Source organism: the organism of the source record quoted next, unplaced genomic scaffold, assembly GCF_019419815.1.
Source record: "Pyrus x bretschneideri cultivar Hongxiangsu unplaced genomic scaffold, Pyrus_bretschneideri_v1 Contig22, whole genome shotgun sequence".
NCBI classification, from domain to species: Eukaryota; Viridiplantae; Streptophyta; class Magnoliopsida; order Rosales; family Rosaceae; genus Pyrus; species Pyrus x bretschneideri.
The window spans coordinates 2006197-2026122 of NW_025999524.1; the positions used below are offsets into that span (position 1 = coordinate 2006197).

The 19926-nt window shown below is 35.9% G+C and overlaps 3 protein-coding genes across 7 annotated transcripts; 2 read left to right on the plus strand and 1 right to left on the minus strand.

Annotated features, from left to right (window-relative positions):
• Positions 1–1968: 1968 nt before the first annotated feature.
• On the plus strand, positions 1969–6007 carry LOC103930896 (serine/threonine-protein kinase PBL34-like). The gene is made up of 6 exons (XM_048584932.1): positions 1969–2611; positions 3901–4235; positions 4346–4481; positions 4584–4720; positions 4798–4921; positions 5220–6007. The coding sequence occupies exons 1-6, from the start codon at positions 2392–2394 to the stop codon at positions 5741–5743; spliced, it is 1476 nt and encodes a 491-aa protein (XP_048440889.1). The 5' UTR covers positions 1969–2391; the 3' UTR covers positions 5744–6007.
• Positions 6008–6370: 363 nt separating this feature from the next.
• On the minus strand, positions 6371–8858 carry LOC125477609. Its single transcript, XM_048584933.1, has 7 exons — positions 8563–8858; positions 8264–8413; positions 7782–7997; positions 7557–7678; positions 7197–7360; positions 6802–6956; positions 6371–6709 (listed from the first exon to the last, which is right to left on the minus strand). The coding sequence occupies exons 1-7, from the start codon at positions 8815–8817 to the stop codon at positions 6611–6613; spliced, it is 1161 nt and encodes a 386-aa protein (XP_048440890.1). The 5' UTR covers positions 8818–8858; the 3' UTR covers positions 6371–6610.
• A 4881-nt stretch (positions 8859–13739) lies between these two features.
• LOC125477627 (hypersensitive-induced response protein 2) lies at positions 13740–18457 on the plus strand. 5 transcript variants are annotated; one of them, XM_048584971.1, is made up of 6 exons: positions 13740–13916; positions 16041–16232; positions 16437–16557; positions 16950–17041; positions 17123–17219; positions 17829–18457. In XM_048584971.1, exons 2-6 carry the CDS (start codon positions 16044–16046, stop codon positions 18188–18190), a joined length of 861 nt encoding a protein of 286 aa, XP_048440928.1. In that variant the 5' UTR covers positions 13740–13916; positions 16041–16043; the 3' UTR covers positions 18191–18457. The 5 variants fall into 5 exon arrangements, with proteins under 5 accessions (XP_048440928.1, XP_048440929.1, XP_048440927.1 ...); XM_048584972.1 differs by having other exon boundaries at positions 13740–13903; positions 16044–16232; XM_048584970.1 differs by having other exon boundaries at positions 13741–13903.
• The last annotated feature ends 1469 nt before the right edge of the window (positions 18458–19926 follow it).

A 19926-nucleotide genomic window follows, 5' to 3' on the forward strand; every position in this document is an offset into this window, starting at 1 on the left:
TTTGAAAAGTAGTGCGTTACTGTTACTGTTATAGTAGTGTACCTAGTGAGTCTACCTAGTAAAAGTCTCTCATTTTGAAAAAGAAGTGCGTTACTGGTACTGTTACAGTAGCGTACCTAGTAAAAATCTCTCATTTTGAAAAACAGTGTGTTACTGTTACTGTTATAATAACGTACCTAGCGAGTGTACCCAATAAAAGTCTCTCATTTTAAAAAGCAGTGCTTTACTGGTACTGCCATAGTAGCGTACCTAGCGAATCTAAGTGCAATGCAGGCATAACATTCTTTGTTCATTTGTTTTTTTCTTTTCTTTTACTAGTGGTGATTTCACATTTTCGTTTTCTCCTTTTGCATTTTTTTTTAATTATTCAATTGAACATTTTAAATAAGATTCTGAAATTCTTTCAATTTAGCATAACAAAAACAAGTGGAAAATTGAAAAAAAAAAAAGAAGAAAAATATGAGAAGTGGTCTTGGGTGAAAAATTAAATAAAAAAATAAAACCCAAAAAATAAATAAAAGATGAAAATAATAAGATGCACGCATTGCAGGCAATGATGCCTTTTGCAAAATTTCCACGGCGACTTACCTGCGTCGGATACCTCAGGATACGGTATTTCAAATTAATAACGCAATACAATGTTATTTATTTTGATTTTTTAAAAAGCAATGCGTTATTAGTACTATTAAACTAGCGTACCTAGCAAATTAATTCTTTATTCTTTTTTATTCTTTTACTTAGTGATTACGCATTCTCGTTTTCTCCTTCTGTATTTATTTATTTATTGTTTAATTTACTCAATCGAACAACTAAATAATGCATAGACATAAATTCATTATTCTTTTTGACAATACAAAATTACAAATAAAATGCTATTATTAAAAAGAAATTCTCAATATTGTTTTGCTTTCGAACTCCACGAATCTGTGACTCAGAGAATTAACTAAGATTCTGAAATACTTTTCAATTTAGATAACAAAAACAACTGGAATTTTTTTTTTTTTTTTTCTGAACGAAAAACAAGTGGAAAATTGAAAAAAAAAGAAAAAAGAAAAGTGGTCTGGAGTGAAAAAATAAATAAATAAATAAATAACCCAAAAAAATAGATGAGAACTATAAGATGCACGCATTGCAGGCTTTGAGTAGTGACGTGACGATATAAACCTGACGCCCGCAGCCAGCCACGTCATCATCCAACTGGGTCCCACCCTCTCCATTTCTCTCTCCTGCCCGAACAGTCCCTATTTTTCCGGACATGGATCCTCTCCGGATCCAGTTGTCCTAATCCAGCAGTCAAATCATCCGAACCATTGAAATTTAATCTAACGGCTACAAACATGAGCCCACTTTAAAAGTTATAATAACTTTAACTTTTAGATCAAATTTTAATTGCTAGGATGATTTGACTAGGTAGGACTAGGACAACTAAATCCGAAAAGGATCCATGTCCTATTTTTCGAATCAGGATCCTCTCTGAGTAAAGGGTGAGGATCCTTTGACCAAGTCATCGGGCCGTTGAAATTTTATCTAACGGCTACAAATAAGGGACCTTCTTAAAGTTATAATAATTGTAGCCGTTGGATAAAATTTCAACAGCCCGATGGGCTTGGTCAAGAGGATTATCACCCTTTGCTCAGGAGAGGATCTTGATCCCTATTTCAAGAAAAATGACACTTTGTATATCACAAGCATCATTTAATTAACTAGTTTTTCTTAATTATTAGTTTATTGAATAATAAACTAAATTTAAAAATCTGATTAATTCAAATGATGTGGATAGCCAAATCAAATGCCACCTAAGGTGATATGAAAATATGGTACAAAAACATAGTATGAATAGCACTACTCCATTAAAAATAGTTAAAAAAAAACGAGGAGAGAGAGAATCCGATAATTCGGAATATTATATGTCTAGTAACGATATTTTGGCTAATTATTATTTATTTTGGTCCCTAAAAAACAATATTTATTTTTTTCACCAAACTTAAACTGTCAGCTTGTGGGAGTCCATTTTCTGAGATTTCTGCAGACATTTCTGGGTTAAAACTGAAAATTTGGCTGTTCCTATCTGATAAAGAGGACACTTCCCTCTTGGGTTTTCTTTTTTTTCATTTTCCCCACGAGCTGATTGATTTCGCTTCAAGGGTTCGTCGAATTTGATCTGCTTTCCGCGTGATCTAGCTGTTTTCTCAGCTGGGTCGTCTTTTTTTTTCTCTAAATTCAGTTGGGTTTTTGTAAAGTTCTGAAATTTCAGGGATTTTGGTGGGTTTTTCGTATGGGTTGTGTCGACGGCGGATAGAGGCGGTTCTGGGTGGTTCTGCGGGGGTGGGAAGGTGGTGGGTTTGGGTGTTTGATGGTATCTGGATTTGATTGTTTTAGGGTTTGTGAGAAATGGGTTTAAAAGCTGAGGATGGTAAAGTGGAGGCCTGGGACATCTGCAAATCGAAGGTGAGGAGGAAGAAGAAGCAGAAAGCTGATGGGGATGATGATGATGACGTGGAGGAGGAGGGGAGTGGGTGTTGGGTTAGGCTGAGGTACTTTGGAAGCTGCATTTCTTCAAGATCCAAAGTTGATAGCTCAATCAGTGGGACCAGTAATACTCACTGTGGTGGTAACTCTCTGCTTCTCTTGGAATCACTTTTTTTACGAGCTCATATGCTTCAAGTGTGTTTGTTGAGATTGATTGCTTTTGGGGATTGTTCTGTTGTTTCTGTTTGAGCTTGTGTTGTGTAACCTGTAGAGTTCTTACTTTGTTAGTCATAGCATAAGCAAATTTAGCCTCCCATAAGTTAGCTGCATTATACTACTTTGGTCAATCCGAAGAGCTTTGCTCTTGGTAGATTTTAATCAAGGCATGATAATTCCCAGAACTTGTGAAGAGTATACCTGCAGTGACGGGGGTAAATTCTGAGTTTTGGAGGGGGTTTTAGAGATGAAACCCAAATGAGCTCTTTTTTCTTTCTCATACGAGAATAGCCTGGTTGGTGGCTGAAAAATCCTCTTGGTCCTCAAAGAAACATTCCACAGAAACATGTGAGTTTGTTTTTGAGAACAAGCGTAATCCCTCCTCCTTGCTGTCTCCTATAGCGGGGAAACAATATCCTAATTCCAGACTATGACTAAATGAATACATAAGACACGTTTGCGGAAACTTGAAGTATGTTCTGCCTTATTAAAAAGATGAAGGCTTGTGTCTTCTGATACTGTACTACCCTGTCATTTTCACTTTCTTTTAGTTTGTTGGATGCTTTGTATAAAACTTATCTGTTTCTTCTGAGGATTGTCAACCAACAAACTAGGGCCGTCTTGTATGGAAGGAAATGAAAACTAATCACCAACTAGGAAGCTCAGTCTGTTGTGATTTAGGACAGTGAGGTTGATAATTAAGGAATTGGCAAGGAGATGGTTGGGCATGCGGATGAAATTTTGGTGGCAGCGGTGAGGGTGTATCATTATGGTATGGGAAATTAAGCCATAAGGGGTGTGTGCTATTGGAGGATAGAATTTATGGCTTTAGCAACATTTTCCTGGGTTTGGAAGAGTGGTTTTTGAGTTGAGTACATAGTAATTCTAGATATAAACTAAGTTTTTTAAGATACATGGCCTATGTCAGATGGCTGTCGTTACGGTGTCTAATTTAGCTGGTCTTCTAATTTCCTATTCAACGCTACTGACTCATGATAGAGCACTTCTATTTGACATTGTATAAATCTGGTATATCTTTTTGTGCAATTCATCGGTTATGTGTACTTGTCTTCAAGAATAAGTTCTTACATTTTGTATGCTTTAAACTTAATTTGCTTACCGTGAACATGTTTTCAACTTAGTACTGTTAAGAAACCATGTTTTTTAATTTGTATCAGTAGTCTAATGTATTGGTTTCTCTTTTGGTGTGTGCAGAAACTAAATCTATAAATGATACAAGCAGGGACCAACCAACAGCTACTGTAGTCTCTTCGTCAACCACTAGTAATACAGAAAGTAATGCATCCACTTCCAAACTTGAAGAGGAACTTAAAGTTGCTTCACGGTTGCGAAAATTCACATTTATTGATCTTAAATGGGCAACAAGAAATTTCAGACCTGAAAGTCTTCTTGGTGAAGGTGGTTTTGGTTGTGTGTTCAAGGGGTGGATAGAAGAAAATGGAACTGCTCCAGTAAAACCTGGCACGGGTCTTACTGTTGCCGTTAAAACTCTTAACCATGATGGACTTCAGGGTCATAAAGAATGGCTGGTTTGGATCTGTCCTTATTTTTTTGTAACTTAAGCACTACTAAATATTTTGGTGTTCTCTACCTATCTTGTATTCAATTATTGATTTTTGTTTCGCTTTCTATGTGGCAGGCTGAAGTAAATTATCTTGGTGACCTTGTCCATCCAAACTTAGTTAAACTTGTAGGATACTGCATTGAAGATGATCAAAGGCTGCTAGTGTATGAGTTCATGCCTCGAGGGAGCTTGGAGAACCATCTATTTAGGAGTAAGTAACTGCCCTTTTGAAAATATAATTTTCATTCAGTGCACCCAATTAGCCAGTTAGGAGTATTATTTGGCATTCTTTGACAATATCTGCTATGTGCAGGGTCGTTGCCTCTTCCATGGTCTATTCGAATGAAGATTGCATTAGGTGCTGCAAAAGGCCTTGCTTTTCTCCATGAGGAAGCAGAAAGACCTGTGATCTATCGTGACTTTAAAACCTCCAACATCTTATTGGACGCCGTATGTGCTTAAAGCTTTGGCTAACTCACAGACTTCCCCTTAATATCATTCATCTATCTAATGAAGTGCCATTTCAGGATTATAATGCCAAGCTGTCTGACTTCGGACTTGCCAAAGATGGTCCTGAGGGTGATAAAACTCATGTCTCCACCCGTGTGATGGGAACTTATGGTTATGCAGCTCCTGAATATGTAATGACTGGTAAGGAATTGATAGTATATCTCTCAAATATAATTAGTTAAGATGGCCTTCTCTTCGTTTTTCCTGTAATTTTCCATCCGCTTCACTAGTTTGTGTACTTTAATTTCTCAAACTTCATGTCTTGAGCATGTAGAAGTTATACGCATTATCTGGTGTTGAGTGTTAGTTACACATGAGCTAGGTTGAAGATGGTGGGTGCAATTAATGCTCATCCTCTTGGACATTATGTTTTCGATACACATAAAGATTCTTGATACTTTGTTGAAGTCTGAGTATATTCACTTGTATTTTGTTGCAGGACATCTTACATCCAGGAGTGATGTATATAGTTTTGGCGTGGTTTTACTCGAGATGCTGACCGGCAGAAGATCCATGGACAAAAACCGACCCAATGGCGAACATAACCTTGTGGAATGGGCACGGCCACATCTAGGAGAAAGAAGAAGATTCTACCGGTTGATAGACCCTCGGCTTGAAGGCCACTTTTCGATAAAAGGTGTCCAAAAAGCCGCACAACTAGCTGCCCACTGCCTTAGTCGAGATCCAAAAGCCAGGCCCCTAATGAGTGAAGTTGTGGAAGTCTTAAAGCCCCTGCCAGCCCTCAAGGATATGGCAAGCTCATCATATTATTTCCAGACAATCCAAGGTGACCGTGTCGGTTCCAGCCCAAATACCAGAAACAGCGTCAGACCGCAAGGAGGATTGCTGATGAGGAACGGGCATCATCAGCAGAGGAGCCTTTCGATACCAAATGGTACCCATGCTTCTCCATACCACCATCAACATCCCCATCCATCGCCAAAACCTAATGTCAAACCGTAAGATAGGGTTGGCAGCTCTCTGTATCATTTCCCACCTCTTGTGAGCAATCATTTTTTTCTTTTCCCCCCTTTTTCCGCTTCCTCGATCCGTATAAATGTAATTTTCGGTCAAAGCATTTGTTCTTGAACCAACTGGAAAATCAGCAGAGATTCATGTTTGCTTTTGATGTTATGTTTAGAATGTAAGGGCAGGCCAAGCTTCTTTGAGCAAAAATTTGTTGTGCAATATCTGGTTAGAAAGACCATAATTGTTGCCTCCCCTTAATTTGTCTTCTTATTAGTACAAGTCTTTTGACTCAATGAGTACATTCAAACAACGGGTTTGCAAAACTTGTAGCTCAAGTGGTTAAGAACTTTACCTACGAATTCAATATTTTCTGTACAAATTCCCGTCTCCTAACATCTGTCGTCTATATGGCCTTACCTTTTGGACTCGGCAAGATTCAATCTTGTTCTACATTCAGCTAACTAGACTAGACTTCAATCGAGTGCGATCGTTGCATTGTTAAGTGTTATTATTTCACGTGTTATAATATTGTCGGTAGTCAAATTCTCTACTTGTAGATCAGAGTATTATTACGTCTTTTTGGGACCATATATTTCCAAAAGGGATTATTTGCACTTGAAGTAAACGCATAAAATCTGCCTTCTTTTATTACTTCTGTGAAATAAATATGTACATGCTCAAGCCTCTCTCATGGTGTCGCGCATTTGTAATTTACTAACAGCTCAGCCTGGAAGACCACTTTGCCAGATGTACTAAATCCATGCTTAATCCATGAGAGGTTTTGTTTTGTGTTCCTTTTCTTCTTTGGCAGGTCGTTCTCCGATGGTGAAATCCGCATCGTCGTTATAAGGGATGATTGTTTCATGCAGCCTTCCTGGTCAGCTGCTCCTTTGATGTGCTCTCGAAGATCTTGTCTGCATTTCCAACCTCAAATCCGTCTCGCCTGTGATGCTCTTTAACCTGTGCAAGTTCGTAGTTCAATTGTTCTTAACTGTACAACACTAAAAGAAACTTAAAGACCTGAAATTACTAAGAGACGGAAGTTTGGTCACCTCGTCAAGGGGCAGATTGCTGTATTGAGGCAGAACCAGGCGTTCAGCAAACTCGATGTAGGAGCAGGGTACTGATTCAATTACACCATCCGCAAATTGGAAATGGATAGAATCTGCGACCGTTGAACTTTGCTGAAGAAGGCCATCTGGGCTCACTGTTAATGCCAAAATTAAACTCATTACAACATAATATCCGGAATTGTACATGTAATTTGGTCATAACAGCATTGAGTCATATATGTAATAAAAGATGTTTCATGAAATTTCACTAAACTTAGTTTCGAAATGCCAATAATGTCTCCCATTTCATATTGCAAAGAAGCATCAATCGTGTACAAAAACACCACAAGATCATTTCTAAGACATTTTGTTGTGCTAGAAATCATGGAACAAACCTTTAAGAATTCCCCCTTCAGAATTCAACTTGAAACCATTCTTCTCAATGAACTGATTGAGGCTTTTAATATCTCTCAAGTGCGATTTCAGCTGATGAGTGGAGATGGTGGCATGGTTCAGTGCATACCCATTGACAAGCGTCCAGGCAGCATATTCACTTTCCCTACATATCCATAAGATATAAGCCTTATAAAGATCGAGATAATAACAATACGAAGCCAGGAAAGGCAATGTTCACATTGTTCAACTTCAGGGCTGCTACAATATGCAAACCCAACCTCCCTGGCAGATACAAAATTTTGCTTACGCAAATAGTAAGACATGGATATTGACACAAGAACAGAATGAAAATCAAGTACCTAGCCAATTGTTGGAATTCAGAATGTAACGGCTTCTCCCATGTTAAAGATCCGAGAGCACTTGCTAGAGCAGCATGTTTATTTCCAGAACCAGATATTTCAGTGTACTTTTTTATTATATCCTGAATGTTGAAACAAAAGTTTCACCATATGCGAAACAGGAACCATATGAACACAACATGTTATCTATTTTCCATGAACAGAGGAACATATACTGATATATACCTGAGTTTGGGGACTCATCTGATCTACAAGAAGCTCGGATATGAAAACTCTCGGCAGAGGCCCATTCACACCACTGCCGCCATGAGGAATGGGAACACTGGGGGGAGAAAACCACAATGCTCTCAATTTTTTGGCCGGGAATCTCAATTCCTCCCGGGGCGTGTACCCAAAATCCAGGAAAATTTTGGCCATGGAATCAATGCCATAACCATTCACCTATATATTGTTCCAAATTAAAACAAACTTCAGCACCAATGCTAACAAGATCAATTTAAAACTAAGGAATATTGCAGATGTGAATTAAGTCAGTTAGCCACGGAAATATCCTCGTAGTTTAGATTCTTTGGAACATCGATTTTGTCAACAAAAATGAACGCATATCATCAATTTCATCACATACAGAGTTTAATGTCTAAACGAAAACACGAATCAATACTTTTTTTATAACAATCCGTTGATCCAAGGGAACAGAATTCAATTACCCCAAAAGTCCTGAATGCGAAATGGTCATAGTAAATTTGTTCATCGGAAGCCGACCCAACAAGCTCCAAGATTGCTTTTGCAGTTGGGTTTCTGCTTAAGTAGACAGCCTCCATGCTTGCCAACACTGCCCTGAAAAATGATTCGGCTCCCTGCAAAACATGATCAATTAATCTAAATAGCAAATACGCACTACTGTCTAGCGGTATTCTCTCTGTGAGCCGAAAGGTCTCAGGATCGACTCTCATGGACGACGAGTTGGATAAAAATATTGAAAATTAACAACAGATGACAATCGAACCTGGGCAGGCAGATCAAGGGATGTTCCGTTGTCTGATCTGGAGCTGGAAAGGGTAGAGAGATATTGCTTGTTCATGGAGATTGAATGTTTGAGGGGAAAGGATGATGATTTGGTGAGGGAGATGAAATTCCTCCGGGAGATGGTGATGGGATTAACGTTTGGTTGGAGAGGAGTGAGAGAGTAAAGGGTTGATGAGGTTTTGTTAATGGCGGATGAGAAGGCGGTGACGGAGGAGATCATTCTGGACAGTCTCATACGCCGTCGTCTGCTTTCTCTCTCTAGAATTATATTTTTTCTTGTTTCTTCTTCTTCTGCTTCTTCCCTGTTTGGAAATAAGTTGCGTTTGCTCCGCTCTTAGCTCCACCACCCTCCACCTGGAATTTTAATCCAGACAGCGTCACAATGCATAGAATCCGATCCACGTCGGATCCTCTTTATCAGGATGATCTGTAAATGTGCAGTTAAAAATTATTTTAAATATTTTTATTTAAAATTAAACCCAAATAGTACTAGAGATAAATTAACCGCACGATGTACGATGAACGAACACAATTCACGAATTCTTATAATCCTCGTCAAAAAAATCCGAAAAGGATCCTGTTGGCATATATACTGTATGACGTGGCATTCATATCAATTTTCTTCCGTTTTTTGCCAACAATCAATCATGTAAGTGCCTCTTTCTTAAGTTTATCCAATAATGTATTTCAATGATGTCAACGGTTTATTTGTTAAGTTTTAAAAATAATTTAAATTTGTCACTTAGTATTACATTTATTAGTATTTCTCTTCATTTATAAATGAGAGGTCTTATGAAACATTTCACATCGTTCAGGAGAGTGATCCTTAAATGTATATTCTCATCCCTACCTAGCACGAGGTCTTTTGGGAGCTCACTAGTTTCGGGTTCCATAGGAACTCCGAAGTTAAGTAAGAAGAGGGCTAGAGCAATCCCATGATGGGTGACCCACTGGGAAGTTCTCATATAAGTTCCCAGAAACAAAACCATGAGGGAATGGTAAGCCCAAAGCGGACAATATCGTGCTACGGTGGTGGAGCGGGCCCGGGAAGTGGTCCCCCCGGGCCAGATGTGACAATATGACTTCGGAGTTCCGATGGAACCCGAAGCCAGTGAGCTCCCAAAAAGCCTCATGCTAGGTAGGGATGAGAATATACATTTAAGGATCACTCCCCTTGACAATGTGGGATGTTACATCTTAGATTCAATTCTTGTAAAATACGAGTTTGAACTACATTATTGCTAGCCCATTGTGAAGTTAAGCCCTCATTCCTCTCACTTAATGTAAATAATATCGTTTGTTAAAAAAAATTCATATAAAAAAGACTGCATGTTATATTTTTGTTGAATTAGATATCTAATTAGTGACTTATCTATTGTGCGGGCAATTTCCTTCTTTAAAATATCGTATCACTAGTACTAAAAAAAATCATCTAAATACAAAATAAATAAAGACAGAGCTCTTATCGTAAAAAATATCATCCAAATTTGAAATAAAAATATTTGGTCATTTAATAACACGTGTAACAAAACATGGTTAAGAATTTTTTTTTTATTTTAAGAGAAAAAATTAATAACATTCTTAACATTGAAAGGTTGACCATAAAATACGAGCAATTCTACGCATCCTATTTTTTACACCATATTTGTATCATTTTTTTAATAGAGTTAATATCTACCAACATATGTCATATGTGAATTCAATATCTACTAGAGATATGGAGAGAGTTTTTAGTATGTCAGGAATACAGTCTGATACATCAATTGTCATAATACAAGTGATTGGATACTTAAAAGAAAAATTCAACTAGTTTTATTATAATATTTGGTGTATCAGGCCGTGTTTCCAGTATATTGAAATATTCCTCCTCGCTAAAAAGATATTTTTGTCGATGCTGGTGTGGAAGCTAGACTTGTGTCCATGGGAGGCTGAAATGCCTCTGTAAGTATTACGAGCCTCCAAAAGGGATAAATAATCGTGGTTTGCCACCAATTGTTCATCTTTTAAGAAAAGAAGAAGAAGAAGAAGATATTTTTGTGATATTATTATTATTTTCTTATTTCTAGCATAATCATCTCTTAGTGTTGGTCCATTATAGACGAGATTGGATGAGAAGGAAAGGGATCATCTACGGATCCCTTTCATCAAATCTACCAATTCAGGCTCTTGAAATTTGATACAACGGCTAAAAGCAGGTGCCTTTTTAAAATTTATAATAACTTTAGTCGTTAGATCAAATTTTAAAAGCCTAGATTAGTAAATTTGGTGGAAGAGAACCTGAGAGAATCTATTTCCGGATGAGAAGACAAAGATGTGAAGCAAAGAAGGCTAATTATTGGTGGTGGGCTACCAGGCTTTGAACCGAACCATGCTACAGGTGCAATGCGACTGTGTGAGAATGGGCTACCAGGATTTGAACCTTGGACAAACTGATGAATTGGCCCATCAAATTTTCAAATCACCCTCAATTAACAAAAAAATAAAAATAAAAAATAAATAAAATAAATTGAAAAAGAAATAAAATAAATTTTCATTTGAACCACCCATTTGAAGAATGGGCATGGCCAATTACTTTCACTAGCATTTTATATACAAAGATGTATTTTTATTAAGGGGTTTTAAAAATAAATTGATAATTAACTTGCTACATAAAAATTTGAAACTAAAACTTCTCTCGTACGAGTGAAGAGAAATATCATAAGTATTTCTGTTAATTTATTATTATTATTATAAAAATTTTGGTATTTAAAAAAACTTACAAATCAATTATTTTTAGAAAAAGTATTTAAAAGTACTTCATGAATAAGCATTTAACATGTACATCTTCATAAAACATTTTTACGAGTTAAAAATGCTTCCAATTTGCTAATGAGGGTTGGTTGTGTTGGCGTGAGTTTGGGATTTCTATGTAACCCTAGTCAATTATGTAATTTGCATATATATTGTCACCTTGAGAGAAGAATAACACAACAATTAAAAACCTAATATTCTATTACAATTTTATCTGGTTAAGTTGGTAAAGATCGTTTTTCGGTAGACGTCCAAGTTTGAATTCCAAGCCGTCCATACTTTAAAGAGACTACGACCCCACTATAAATCTCAAAAATACTTGTAATATGCCGTAACTCTATGATGAGGTAGCCTCCCGGCCTCCCCTCCACCATAAACTTTTGGATAGCAAAGAAATGCTTCCAATATTTTATGCTTTTAATCATTCATGAAATAATTTTGAAGACTCTTGATATCAATTTTTTAATATTCATGCGAATAGAACATGAAATCATCTCCGTCCACAAGAAAGAGCAAACGTTTTTCATATTTTCTCTCTCATCTTTGCCCTCGTGTCTTTGGATAACGATACAACGCGTAGACCATAAACACCACAAACTGGGTCAAGCAATCTTAATTACATAATGTTGATTAATGGTTGCACTCAAGCAATTATCACAATTATTACTTTTTGAAAATGTAGTTTGACAAGCCACGAACCCAGATTCTCTCACAAGCAATTCATGACAAACAAATGAACGCCACTCTTCTTCGACTTTTCTTCAAACGTCACATAATGGTGTGTCCCTAAAAACAATAACTACTCAATATCTTCAGAGACCAAAAAGTGTGAAAACAAAATTTATAGACTTTTGAAAGTGCTTATTCGGAAAGAAAATTCCCCACCGGTATGTGAAACATGAATGAGATCAAAATCTCCAAATCAAATCCCTTACGTTACTTACGCGAGTCCCTTTACTCAAACCAAAATAGAGATGTTAAAATTGTCCGGATCCTTATTATTTTAGATGATGTTAAGCCTGACGAGAGCAATATTCTACAACTAACAATTCATTTATTTTCAACCTATTCGTAAAACTCGTTGAAAGTGTTTTTATTACAAGCATGTCGAAATTTTTAATAAAAAGCAAAAGAAATAATTTTCGCGCATATTTATTTGTCATATGCACATCCTTATTAACCCCTAACTATATTTGAATTTATTAAGTCAAAGATTATAAGCCCAAGTTTCTATAAAAAATATAAAAAAAAAAATTATAAGCCCATTTAATTAGCTAAAAACGGTCTTCAATTTTTTTATATTTTTCGAAACAAGCTCAAAATGCTTTATGTACCTCGAAAATTCTACGCGTGAGATTGAAATCTATGAAAAATAAAGCATAAATTCATTCAAGGACCACACTTTAGATTAAAATTCTACTAAAATTCAAGCTTTAAAATTGGGGTTAAGCATGACGAGAGTAATATTCTACTAGCAACTCGTTTATTTACAATTCTACTTGTAAAACTTGTGCAAAGTGTTTTTATTACAAGCATGTCGAAATTTGTAATAAAAAGCAAAAGAAATAACTATGCACATATTTATTTGTCTTATGCACATTCTTATTTAATCCTTGATTATATTTGAATTTATATAACTAAAAAATTACAAATAAACAAAAGTGTGCATGTGGAACGAAGTTAAGATGGTTAACAAGACGATCAGGTGTAGAAATCAAAATGTTTTTCTAAAAAGCACTCAAAAAATTATTCTTGAGAATTCCTAAAAAGGCACTCACAATTACTTTATTCTTTTTCCACAAAACTTGCAAGTGCTTTTATGAAACACAAACATTTGAATATTTATATTCTAAATCGTATTTAATTATCTAAAAACGCTCTTAATTTTTTTACATTATCTTTGAAACAAGCTCGAAATCTCTTTATGTACCTCGAAAATTCTACGTATGAGATCGAAATCTACGAAAAATAAATCATAAACTCATTCAAGGACCACAGTCTAGATTAAAATTCTACTAAAATTCAAGCTTTAATTAGCTCGCATGCAAAACATGATTAAAACCAAATAATCATTGTTGATATAAAAAACCTAATCAACATTAATCAAATTAATCTTAGGAAACTTTAACGAAAAGTTCCCGGTACTATTCATTTTAACGAAAAATCACATTTTTATACTAAAAAATCAATCATAATACTATTCATTTTATCATTTATTTTATCGTTAAAACTCAAAAAAGATTCTTTTCATTAATTTTTCTTTAATCTTATTACTAAAACTAGAAATCTCATATTTAAGTTGTACGAAAATATGCGATACCCGAGGTGGAGGTGGCGCTGTGCCCACAGAACTTGCGTTTCACGCACATAGGAAAATTCTGCGCAAAGCTGTCCCGGAAAGCGACCCCTAATTTCTTCCTTGTCGCGGATAACGATTAAAACCCCTCGCCCAAAATTGCCACTTCCTCCCCCACTCCCTCATATAGATATCTACTTCTCAAGCTTCGCAGACAAACGCTTCCATTTCAGAGGTGGATTTTCACTGTAATTTTACATTCCTCTGTGAAGTTTTCTGTAATTCTCTGATTTTTCTGCGAAATTTGCCTTCTCCTGCTTCTTCTAGCTCGCAATTTACAGTGTGAATCGGGTAGTTTTTCTTTTAGATGAATTTCCGAGTTAAACTTGTGTGATTGGATTTGATTTCTTAACTTTCGCGATTTTACGTTTCTCATAGTTTTAGTTGCTGTAATTGTCTGATTTTCGTTTTTTTTTTTTTTTTTTTTGGTGGAATTTATTCTGCTTCTTCTAGCTCCCGATTTTACTGTGTTTAACGTCTGGAATTTTAATTTTACTTGAAATTCCGAGTGAAACTTGTGTGATTTGATTTGACATCGTATAATTCTTGGTAAATTTGGTTTGAGAACTTTTTATTTAATTTTTATGTAATTATTGATGTTAATTTTTGGATTGAGTTGCGTGTATACTAAGCCGAGTTTTATCGCTTTGAATGTTGGATACAGGTTTTGCGTTTTGCTTTCGTTTGCTTTGGTTTATATTAGTTTAATCGCAGAGGTCGCTTTTAACGCTTTATTTTATTGATTTTTGTCATCTTGTGGCTGTTTTCTTTAATCTCTGTGACCTCGTGGTGTAGCTTACTTTTATTTATTTAAGATGCTTTATAAGCATTGCCTGTGGTCAAGCCGGTGAGGCGTGTGAAGACATGCACATACACACGTGTTACCGGCTTGAATCAACGACGGAAGTTACTCAATGAAAGTAAACCCGAGATTATCAAGTTTTTGTTAACCAATTGTAGAAATATTGTATATGGTGCTACAGTCGATTTTAGCTTGATACGGTTGTTATTTTATACAAATTGATTTTAAGGCTTAGATTTGTAACAAGGGATGTGATATCCACACATCCTTTTTTACTTCTTACACCCTTCTAATTTTTGACCGTCGGATCGGATGAATTGAAGAAAAGTAAATGACAGAAATCAACAAGGGGTGTGTGGATGGCACACCCCTTGTAACAATCTAGCTCTGGCTAGCCAGTATTTCCATTTGGCAGCTTATTTGCGTTGTCCTATAGTTTATATATATTTTTTCGGATTTCTATCCTATAAGTTTATATGTTTTTCCAAATTGCCACGGGAATCAAAGTTTGATATTTGGTTTGTTACTTGTGCACTTGGGGAAGTTTGTATCTAGTAGTATGTAGGGTCAATATTTTGTTTCTGAAAGCAAACCTTGCTTGTATAAGGATAAACCCTTATTAATTTAAAATTAAAATGTGAAGTGATTATTCCAATTTGTTAATAGATATTGTTATTCTTCTTGAAATAAATTTATTTTTCAACTCAGACATTTTGGCCTCGAAACTAGATAACGCTAACTAGATTTTTGTCGAATGAAATGGTCCGGTTCATGCTTGTGGTTTTGCCATTTGAAATTTGGGTTGACATTACCATTCACCTTTGTTAGCCATTTCATTCATGGTCTGCTAGTTGATGTGGCATTATGGTCTGAGAGTCACCCCACAGTTTAGGGCCAAAGATTTTATAGCATATGGCTTTATGCCATGGTTACTTCAGACTAAAGTTTTTGGAATATATCGTTCTCACTTTTTCTCGAGCGCTCCTGCTAGGCTTCTAATTGAATTGGTTATAGAGTTTCTGAGATACCGCCTGGCTGCTGGCTCTATTTTTTGTCAGACGTATGCGTATATCCGTGCATATATTTATACACCCAGGCACACAAATTTATTCACAATTCTCAGGTTTCAATTCTTTCTAGAAAGTATAATGCATACGCAACTAACTTGTGTGTTGAAGTTTTGTTTCCTTTAATTAATTTAATCTAGTTTTCTGCAAGATTGCAATACATTTGTACGTGAATTTCTTTGGTAAGACATTTGCACTTAAATTTGATTGAAAATCATGTAAGCTTTTCTGGTGAAAAGATGGACTGGTGAAGCTACACAGTTTCGTCTATTGTTGACATTTTGATTTTTAGCTATGTTTTTTGACGTGGAATATGCATGTGGGACTATGACAGGCTGCCTGTGAGGCCTATATAGTTCTTAAGCATTTATTGCCTATGCACTTAAAAAATCTGCTTGACAATCAGCATCTGATTACCATTTTACTATTCTTGGCATAACCAGAAGATGGGACAAGCTCTTGGTTGTATTCAAGTGGATCAGTCCACTGTTGCTATCAGGGAATCTTTTGGGAAATTTGATGATGTGCTTCAACCCGGATGTCACTGTTTGCCTTGGTGTTTGGGTAGCCAGGTAGCTGGTCATCTCTCCTTACGTGTGCAGCAATTGGACGTTCGTTGTGAAACAAAGACAAAGGTTTGTTGTATGTTCATTCCTTTTCAACAAGAAGATTTGTTTAACCTTCTAAGCACACACTGTAAGCACCGCACACAACTCTAGGAGCATCTATTAGTAGAACTGTAGCAAATTTGGAAAAATATGTTATTGTGTGAGAGCCATGTAAGTCTGATCAGGAATTCGAAATCTATCTGCCAATTCTGATCTTTGGTATTTCTTCAGGATAACGTTTTTGTTACTGTGGTTGCTTCAATTCAATACCGAGCTTTGGCTGAGAAGGCTTCTGATGCCTTTTACAAGCTCAGCAATACCAGAGGGCAGATCCAATCTTATGTCTTTGATGGTATGTATTTATCACTGAAATTTATAACTAGTTTCATAAATCTGTGGGTTTATGTGTGTTGTTATTTTCCTTCTAGCTTATTAGTTCAATTGTGATAAGTTCTCTGCATAAAGTCTGGTGGGATTTTCATTTAATTTTCCTTAAATGTGATTTTGAACTGTTAGAAATGAACTGTTATTCTTTGAGTAAAACACAAAATTTCTTGGAAACAGAGACGGAAAAAATAAGAAGTTTATATTTTGAATATCAGTGTATAATATTTCTTAGGCTCGAGGTTTTGCTTTGAAAGTATATCTGATTCTTGTTCTCATGTCATTTTTCCTGGGGCGAGGAATTTAGCTTCAATATTGTAGCTTGCAGATAAAACTAACAGAAGTCTATTGTTCTTTCAGTGATTAGGGCAAGTGTTCCAAAATTGGACCTAGATTCAACCTTTGAGCAGAAGAATGATATAGCCAAAGCTGTGGAAGAAGAACTTGAAAAGGTACAGATGTGTCTGCCTTGTCTGGCTTAGATTTCATTATGAAACTTCTGTCACGCGTAGTAATTTATTGTGGATACGCAGGCCATGTCACATTATGGGTTTGAGATAGTTCAAACACTAATTGTGGATATCGAACCAGATGAGCACGTGAAGAGATCGATGAATGAGATTAATGCAGGTATAATAATATGTTTAAATCCATATGGTCTTATGACATTTAATGTTTTTTTTTCCAAAAAACATTTTAATAGGCTTGTTTTGTTGCATGCTTTGTCCGAGTAAAGATTAATTTATTTCGAAACTTTACCAAGGGCTAGTCAAAATTGAACCCTGTTTCATTTTGTATGCCCTGGACGAGGTTCATTTGGAGGTCAAATTTTGTTAGTTCCGTGTTGTTTTTTGGTAGTTTTTGTCTCGACTGACAATGGATTTCAAAGTCTGTTCTATTTCTTGCCATCCTTGACTGATACAGTTTTCTGGTAATTAAAAGGATTAGGATGTTTTTCATCTATAAGGTTTTCGACTCCTATCATCCAAACGGCTTCAGTGTGCCTAAAGCAGAAAGACGTAACCATTCTTGAGATGCACAAGGATTCTGTGAGCGCCTCTGTAGCATGAAAAGTATCGAGACTGAGATGTCTCATGCGTCTCTGTGAATTTTAATTCCTTTTTGTAGGACAGTAACACGAGTGCACCTGCAATAAAGTTTTTCTTTGAATTATTAAGTTTGTTTGGCCATGGCAGCTGCAGAAGGACTAACATATGCATGTTTTTCATTAACTAATAGCTGCTAGGATGAGGGTGGCTGCAAGTGAGAAAGCTGAAGCAGAGAAGATACTACAGATTAAGCGAGCTGAGGGAGAAGCAGAGTCCAAATATCTGTCGGGGCTTGGCATAGCAAGGCAGCGCCAGGCCATTGTGGACGGGCTGAGAGATAGCGTGCTGGCCTTCTCTGAGAACGTACCTGGGACAACATCCAAGGATGTCATGGACATGGTTCTCGTGACCCAGTACTTTGACACAATGAAGGAGATTGGTGCATCCTCAAAGTCCAATTCGGTTTTCATCCCACACGGACCAGGTGCTGTGAGAGACATTGCGTCGCAAATAAGAGACGGACTCCTTCAAGGAAGTTCGATTCAGGAGTAATGCCGTTGGGCGCGGCACTGAATGTCAGCGCAGTTACGCTAGACTCGAATTTGTGTGCGCTGTAGGATCTAAAAGAGTGTGGACACACTCACGTATATAATATGTAGGGTGAATTTTCTGTGCTTGTTAATATCTTAGTTTTGAAACTCAAGGGTGTTGTTTCGACTTTATAATTTGTAGGGTGAATTTTCTGTGCTTGTTAATGTTTTGCTCCATTTGTGGTTTACGGGTCTTTTTGATATTATAAAAAAGAAAGGGTTTTTATGATGATTGGTCCATGAATTTTGACCGTTCAATCAAAATGTTCTCTAAAATGGAAAATTTATCAACTGTTTCCATAATTGAGTTTTGCAAATTAGCGTATTCAATTGAGAATTTGAAAAATTTTAATGGATTTATAAATCCGTGGATTTTTAAGAAGTTTAATTGATTTGTAAAGATTCTATATAAAATTTTGATTCAATTCATTCGAAATCTCATAGGGAGATGTGATATTTGTGGATGCTTAAAATACACTACGAAATCTCTCAAATTCCTTATATTTTCTCAACTTTCTCAAATTCTTTAAAATCAATTTTTAATTGAATATACCTGGAATGTTATAAATTTCTTTAAAATCCTAATTGAATACATCCTAATTTCTAAGGATTTTAATAAATTATCTTAAAATTCTAATCAAATACACCTTAAATTTCAAAAAATCCCCTAAAATCATGATTGAATACCTCTAGATTCATTAAAATAATTAAAATCCCTTAAAATCCCAATTAAATACACTCCATATAACACATTCCAACCCGAAATATTTACTGGATTCCGAATTGAGTTGTGCTAACCGAGCATAGCTTGATTCAAAGTCCAAATGGACATTCTGAATCAGGTGTCACCCTAAGTTCGTCCTTTATTTAGAATCGTGTCAACTCTTTTGTTTTAAAAGACAATTCAAAAATAATAAACAAATAAAATCATGTGGTGTAAAATAAAAAAACTTTGAACAATTTTATTCTCTTTTTTCAAAGTAGTCTAATCATTTTTTTAATTTTACAATACAAGCGATGATAAAAAAGGTGGTCGAATTCTAGGCGATGCACAGATTAAATATTTTGACCATATTAGCTAAAATTTTTTTTGATATAAAAACAATGCTAGATAGATTGAATTTATAGATTAAATTTTAGAAACTAAATAATATAAAAATTGATGATTGATTTATTACTTAAGCGTTGATAAACGTATTCATTTCTATTGGTAACACATGTTAGATCCCACATCGCTATGAAAGTGAATCTTGTAAGCCTTATATGCATATTCCCATCTCTACCTAGCACGAGGTTTTTTGGCAGTTCACTGGCTTCGGAGTTCATCGCGAAGTTAAGCGAGTAGAGCACGAGAGCAATTCCATGATAGGTGACCCATTGGAAAGTTCTCGCTTGAGTTCCCAGAAACAAGACCATGAGGGCATGATTGAGGTTCAAAGCGGAAAATATTGTGCTATGGTGGAGTCGAGCCTAGGATGTGATGGAGACCCGAACCGAGATGTGACAACACATCATTTAACTTGTAAATTTTGTTTCCAAATTTAGTTAGCATTACCCTTGATATAATAATACAAGAGATAATCAAAAGCGAAAACAGATAAATGTATTGAACATTCTTTTTAGTAAAATGTTTTAGCTACAAACTTTCTTTGATATAATTGGTCGTTTTTAATTCATCAAATTTAAGAAAATTTTAGG